Here is a 6,920-nt window from a genome sequence, read left to right as displayed (position 1 = left end):
CATACTCCGAGCACCGCGCCCTGCCCCTGTCTGGCCCGCCCCGACCCCCGGCCCAGGCCCCCGCCCCGCGACCCGAGCCGCAGCCCCGATCCACCGGCGCGGCTTTGCGCGCAGGGCCCGGGGCTGGATAGGCGCTAAGAGATCTCCGGGCCCCCCCGAAACAGCCACACCCTGACCACGACAGCGGTTTCCAGAGTTTTACTGGGGAGGCGGGGGGCGGGATCCGGGTGCTTAGGCCTGGAAATGGGGCCAGCGGCGGAGGAGGTCGTACAGAGCCTGGCCGGGACAGGAGGTGGGCATGAAGTTGCGGTGCCCTTTGAGAGCGTAGTTGCCTCGGAGCGCGCCCCGTCTCACGGCGCAGAGGAGGAGGCTCCGCAAGGCGGCCTGGGCCTTGGCGTTCGGGACCCGGGCTGCGGGAGGAGGGGCGGGGAAGCTGGGCGGGACCACCAAGGCCCGGCATCCCGGGGGAGGGGGATCCCTGCCGCCCTGCGCCCCTCACCCCACCGCGCCCCGGTGAAGGGAAGAAATGGGAAGTGGGGGTGGGCCCTGGCTGGGGTGGAGCAGGATTTTGGCGAGTGGCTGGGCCCTCAGGACGGACACTTGTCCCCCCTTACCTCATCTCACTTCTCTCCCACACCCCACAGTGCTAACCTTCTCACTGTGCCTTCATCTCGCCTGTCTGGCCGCCGACCCCTGGCCATGATCCAGCCTCTGGCCTGGAAAGCCCTCCTTCCTCAAATCTGACAGACAATTCCTCGTCCCCTCTTCAAGGCCTTAACGAAGGCACATCTCCTCCAAGAGGCCTTCCTAGACTAAGCCCCACTTTTCCTCATCTCCCACTCCCTTCTGCGTCGCCCTGACTTGCTCCCCCTCCCTGCCCCACAGCACTTATGTATGTCTCTGTCGTTTTATTTATTTGTATTCATATCTGTCTCTTCCACTCTAGACTGAAAGTCCGTTGTGGGCAGAAAATGTGACTTACTGCTATACTGTACTCTCCCAAGCGTTTAGAACAGTGCTCTATACACAGTAAGCGCTTAATACGAATGAATGAATGAATGAAAGGATGGACGGAGAGGAGAGATGGGATGGAGCAGGAGAGTGGGGCTGGCTGGGACGGGGCCCTGTGCCCCAACACTGGGGGATGGACAGGGCGGGACACTTGGTGAGGATAATAATAATAATTATGGCGTTTGTTAAGCGCTTACTATGTGCCAGGCACTCTTCTAAGCTCTGGGACAGATACTAGGTAATCGGGTGGTCCCACGTGGGGCTCACAGTCTTCATTCCCATCTTCCAGATGAAGTAACTGAGGCACAGAGAAGTGTAGTGGCTTGCCAAAGGTCACACAGCAGAAAAGTGACGTAGCCGGGATTAGAACCCACGTTCTCTTTCTCCCAAGCCCGGGCTCTGTCCATTAAGCCACGCTGCTTTTCGGATGGACCGGGAGGGGAGCTGGGCTGGAGCCGGACACTGGGATGGGGGCGGGGGGCTTGGCCGGGGTCCGGACCGCGTTGGGGGTCGGGGAGGGGGTCACTCACAGCTGAAGGATCCCAGCAAGGCGATGCCGAGGGATCGCCCGTTCCCGCTGGGTCCCGCGTGGGCTCCGAAGGTCTTCCAACCGCGGCCCTCGTAGACCCGCCCGTCCTCGCCGATCAGGAAACTGCGGATCGGGCCGAGCGCGGCGTCAGGACGAAATCTACATCTCTGCCCCTGCTCTCTCCCCCTCCCTCCAGGCTCGCATCTCCTCCTGCCTTTAGGACATCTCCATCTGGATGTCTGCCCGCCACCTAAAACTCAACACGTCCAAGACTGAACTCCTTGTCTTCCCTCCTAAACCCTGCCCTCTCCCTGACTTTCCCATCACTGTTGACGGCACTACCATCCTTCCCGTCTCACAAGCCCGCAACCTTGGTGTCATCCTCGACTCCTCTCTCTCGTTCACCCCTCAGACCCAAGCCGTCACCAAAACCTGCCGGTCTCAGCTCCGCAACATTGCCAAGATCCGCCCTTTCCTCTCCATGAAAACCGCTACCCTGCTCGTTCAAGCTCTCATCCTATCCCGTCTGGACTACTGTATCAGCTTCCTCTCCGATCTCCCCTCCTCTTGTCTCTCCCCACTTCACGCCGCTGCCCGGATTGTCTTTGTCCAGAAACGCTCTGGGCATGTTACTCCCCTCCTCAAAAACCTCCAGTGGCTACCGATCAACCTACGCATCAGGCAGAAACTCCTCACCCTGGGCTTCAAGGCTGTCCATCACCTCGCCCCCCTCCTACCTCACCTCCCTTCTCTCCTTCTCCAGCCCAGCCCGCACCCTCCGCACCTCTGCCGCTAATCTCCTCACCGTTAGGCCTCGTTCTCGCCTGTCCCGCCGTCGACCCCCGGCCCACGTCATCCCCCTGGCCTGGAATGCCCCCAATCCCTCTGCCCATCCGCCAAGCTCGCTCTCTTCCTCCCTTCAAGGCCCTACTGAGAGCTCACCTCCTCCAGGAGGCCTTCCCACACTGAGCCCCCTCCTTCCTCTCCCCCTCCTCCCCCCTCCATCCCCCCACCTTATCTCCTTCCCTTCCCCACAGCACCTGTATATATGTATATATGTTCGTACGTATTTATTACTCTATTTATTTATTTATTTTACTTGTACATATCTATTCTATTTTATTTTGTTAATATGTTTTGTTTTGTTCTCTGTCTCCCCCTTCTAGACTGTGAGCCCACTGTCGGGTAGGGACCGTCTCTATATGTTGCCAACTTGTACTTCCCAAGCGCTTAGTCCAGTGCTCTGCACACAGTAAGCGCTCAATAAATACGATTGATTGATTGATTGATTGATTGATTGATTGAACCCGAGGGCCGGGCCCGCCGCCCCGGGAAACTAGCCCTCCGCCCCGGGGGACGCGCCCCTCACTTGTAGCCGATGTCACACCACTTCCTCTGGGGGCCCTGGTGGAAGTTCTGGATGGCCTTCACGATGCGCTGGCAGCTGGCGGAGGAGGAACAGGCCGGGCCTGCCGTGTGGTGGATGATGGCCGTGTCCACCGGCGTCCTTAACGGCTTCTGGCAGCGGGGTCTGGCCGCCCGCCACTGGGCGCGGGAGACGATTTCGGGGCACCCTGGGCGGAGGAGGGGGCGGCCTCAATCCCCTGGAGCTCCAGGCTTCCTTTGCCCGCCCCCCGACCTCCTGCCCCGCGCGTCCCTCCGGGCCCCGGCCTCACCGAGGCTCCCGGCGCAGAGCGCTCCGAGCAGGGTTGCCCAGCGCAACAGCATCCTGGCCGCCAACGTCTGTCCGGAGAAAGGGGTGAGCGGAGCGAACAGTCGCCAGTCCCGTGGGCGGGCTGACAAGAGGCCGGGCCCGCAGCCCGGCCCTATATGCGGGCTGGAAGGCGGGAGGGGCAACAGGTGCGGGGCGGGAGGAGGCCGGCGGGGACGGGAAGGGAGGGGGCATCGGGGTCCGGGGGTGTGATGATGTGAAAGGTGATAAAGAATGGAAGAAGGGAAAAAAGGTGCGAGGCCAAGAGAGGAAGAGGCAACAGCCAGTCGAGTAGAAACCCAATAATAACAACAACAATCATCATCATCATCAATCGTATTTATTGAGCGCTTACTATGTGCAGAGCACTGTACTAAGCGCTTGGGAAGTACAAATTGGCAACATGTAGAGACAGTCCCTACCCAACAGTGGGCTCACAGTCTAAAAGGGGGAGATAGACAACAAAACCAAACATACTAACAAAATAAAATAAATAGAATAGATATGTACAAGTAAAATAAATGGAGTAATAAATATGTACAAACCTATATACATATATACAGGTGCTGTGGGGAAGGAAGGAGGTAAGATGGGGGGATGGAGAGGGGGACGAGGGGGAGAGGAAGGAAGGAGCTCAGTCTGGGAAGGCCTCCTGGAGGAGGTGAGCTCTCAGTAGGGCCTTGAAGGGAGGAAGAGAGCTATAATAATAATGGTTTCTGTTAAGCGATTACCTTGTGCCAGGCACCGTACTAAGCGCTGGGGTGGACACAAATAGAGTTGAACACAATCCCTGTACCCTGCACGAGAAGCAGCGTGGCTGAGTGGAAAGAGTCCGGGCTTTGGAGTCAGAGGTCATGAGTTCAAATCCCGGCTCCGCCACTTGTCAGCTGTGTGACTTTGGGCAAGTCACTTCACTTCTCTGGGCCTCAGTTCTCTCATATATAAAATGGGGATTGAGACTGTGAGCCCCCCGTGGGACAACCTGATCATCTTCTAACCTCCCCAGCACTTAGAACAGTGCTTTGCACATAGTAGGCGCTTAATAAATGCTATCATTATTATTGTTACCATGCTGGGCTCACAATCTCAATCCTCATTTTACAAGGGAGGGAACTGAGGCTCAGAGGAGTGAAGTGACTTGCCCAGGGTCATACAGAAGACAAGTGGCAGAGCCGGGATTAGAACCCACGAGTTCGGCGAGGCCTGCGGTTTAGAGGGGGAGGGCGGGGGAAACTCTGGATTAGGGGTGTGAGGGGGCTGGTTCCCCCTGACCAGGAGAGAGGATGGGAAAGGGGCTAGAATGGGCAGGGGCTGATACGGCTGGGGGTGGGCGGGTGGGGTTGGGACTAGGATGGATTCATTCATTCATTCGATAAGGAGCATGGCTTAGTGGAAAGAGCCCGGGCTTGGGAGTCAGAGGTCGTGAGTTCTAATCCCAAGACTGCTGCTTGTCAGCTGTGTGGCTTTGGGCAAGTCACTTCACTTCTCTGTATCTCAGTTTCCTCATCTGGAAAATGGGAATGAAGACCGTGAGCCCCGCGTGGGAAAACCTGATCACCTTGTATCTACCCCAGCGCTTAGAACAGTGCTTGGCACATAGTGAGAGCTTAAACAAATACCATCATCATCATTCATTCATTCATTCGATCATATTTATTAAGCGTTTACTTGTGTGCAGACCACCCTACTAAGCGCTTGGTAGAGTGCAATACAACAATAAACAGTGACATTCCCTGCCCTCAACAAGCTCGCAGTCTACAGGCAGCATAGCCTAGTGGAAAGAGCACAGGTCTGGGAGTCAGAGGTCCTGGGTTCTAATCCTGTCTCCACCACATGTCTGCTGTGTGGCCTTAGGCAAGTCACTTCACTTCTCTGTACCTCACTATCCTCATCTGTAAAATGGGGCTGAAGACTGTGAGCCCCATAAGGGACGTGGACTGTGTCCAACCTGATTACCTTGTATCTACTCCAGTTCTTGGCACCTAGTAAGTGCTTAACAAATACCACAATTATTATTATGGGGGAGGGAGAAAGACATCGATACAAATAGATAAAATAGATATATAGATAAGTGCTGTGGGGCTGGGATGGGGAGTAGATCAAAGGGAGTGAGTCAGGACGACAGAGAAGGGAGAGAAAGATGAGTGGGAGACGGCTGAGGGGAGGAGGGGGAGACGGGACTGGGGGATTGGGGGCCTAGCCCAGGGCCGGAGGGGTGGGAAGAGAACGGAGACGCGGTGTCTGCCCCTAAAACGTTGGGAGAAGGGTCCGGAGGGTGGTCGGCATCTGTGGAGGCCAGGGGGTCAGTCGAGAAAGAGAAGCAGCGTGTGGACAGAGAGCACGGGCCTGGGAGCCCTGGGTTCTAATCCCGCCTCCACCGCTTGTCGGCTTGGAATTGGGGGCAACTCATCTAACTTCTCCATGGCTCAGTTATCTCTGCTGCAAAATGGGGATTAAGACTGGGAGCCCTAAGTGGAACACGGACTGTGTCCGATCTGGTTAGCTGTACCAACCCCAGAGCTTGGTACAGTGTCAGTCACGTAGTAAGCGCTTAACAAATACCCCTCCCCCCACAAAAAAAATAGCTTCCTGGAGGAGGAGGGGAGGGAAAGGAGAAGTGATTTGGCAAGAAGGGCCCTCGTGGGGGCGGGTCGCGGAGGCAGAGAGACGAGGCCCCTTTGTTCCCTCCAAGATAAGGGAAAAGGGAGGCCAGAAGGCAGGCAGGAACCTGTGGGTTTGAACCACCGCCACTTTAGTAAAAGTGCCGGCTACTTGGGTCCAGCCCCGCCCCTCTGCTATCTGCAGCAGCAGAGACAACGGGGAAATTCGGGGCGGGACAGCAAGGAAGCTGGTTAGATTGGGGGCTACAGGCCCCCTCCTCTCCCTGGGGTCCCGCAGCCCCGGGGAATTCCCCTGTCGGAGCCACCCTGGGATAGGGACTTGCACAGAGTGCTCAGTCACTGCGACTTCCCACAGTGGTATTTATTGAGTGCTTATTGTGGACAGTGTACTGTACTAAGCGCTTGGCGGAATACAATATAAGAATTGGTAGTCACATTCCCTACCCTCAACGAGTTTATAGGCTAGAGAGGGAGACATATTAATACATATAAATGTGTTTGTATTTATAATACATTTTATGTTAATATAGAGAAGCAGCATGGCCCAGCCAATAAGGTAGGGTCCTGGGAGTAAGAAGGACCTGGGGTCTAATCCCGGCTTCATTTGTCTGCTGTGTGACCTCAGGCAAGTCACTTAACTTCTCTGTGCCTCAGTTCCCTTATTTGTGAAATGGAGGTTGAGATTGGGAGCCCTATGTGGGACAGGAACCGTGTCCAATTCGATTATCTTGTAATGATAACGATGGTATTTGTTAAGCGCTTACTTTGTGCCAAGCACTGTACTAAGCGCTGGGGTCAGTACAAGCAACTTGGGTTGGACACAGTCCCTGTTCCATGTTGGGCTCTCAGTCTCAATCCCCATTTTACAGATGAAGTAACTGAGGCACATAGGAAGTGAAATGACCTGCCCAAGGTCACACGCAGACAAGTGTAAGAGATGGCATCAGAACCCATGACCTTCTGACTCTCAGGCCTGTGCTCTATCTAATATGCCATGCTGCTGTCTACCCCCAGCTCTTAGTACACTGTTTGGCACATAGTGAACATT

General features: G+C 55.9%; 1 protein-coding gene across 1 annotated transcript; it reads right to left on the bottom strand.

Moving 5' to 3' along the window:
- Nucleotides 1–219: 219 nt before the first annotated feature.
- Nucleotides 220–3,268, bottom strand: PGLYRP1 (peptidoglycan recognition protein 1). The gene is made up of 4 exons (XM_038766857.1): nucleotides 3,217–3,268; nucleotides 2,910–3,114; nucleotides 1,542–1,663; nucleotides 220–410 (listed from the first exon to the last, which is right to left on the bottom strand). Exons 1-4 carry the CDS (start codon nucleotides 3,266–3,268, stop codon nucleotides 232–234), a joined length of 558 nt encoding a protein of 185 aa, XP_038622785.1. The 3' UTR covers nucleotides 220–231.
- Between the last annotated feature and the right edge of the window lie 3,652 nt (nucleotides 3,269–6,920).

Source organism: Tachyglossus aculeatus, chromosome 26, assembly GCF_015852505.1.
Source record: "Tachyglossus aculeatus isolate mTacAcu1 chromosome 26, mTacAcu1.pri, whole genome shotgun sequence".
Taxonomy (NCBI): domain Eukaryota; kingdom Metazoa; phylum Chordata; class Mammalia; order Monotremata; family Tachyglossidae; genus Tachyglossus; species Tachyglossus aculeatus.
This window is presented reverse-complemented; position numbering and strand designations above follow the sequence as displayed.

What these genes read in the sequence shown, in the direction of transcription:
- PGLYRP1 (XM_038766857.1), bottom strand. Translation starts at nt 3,268, where the DNA reads ATGCTGTTGCGCTGGGCAACCCTGCTCGGAGCGCTCTGCGCCGGGAGC. An exon ending in TGGTGTGACATCGGCTACAA is followed by an intron (nt 1,664 to 2,909) that starts GTGAGGGGCGCG and finishes CCCGATCCGCAG; the next exon opens with TTTCCTGATCGGCGAGGACG. An exon ending in CTTGCTGGGATCCTTCAGCT is followed by an intron (nt 411 to 1,541) that starts GTGAGTGACCCC and finishes CTCCTCCCGCAG; the next exon opens with CCCGGGTCCCGAACGCCAAG.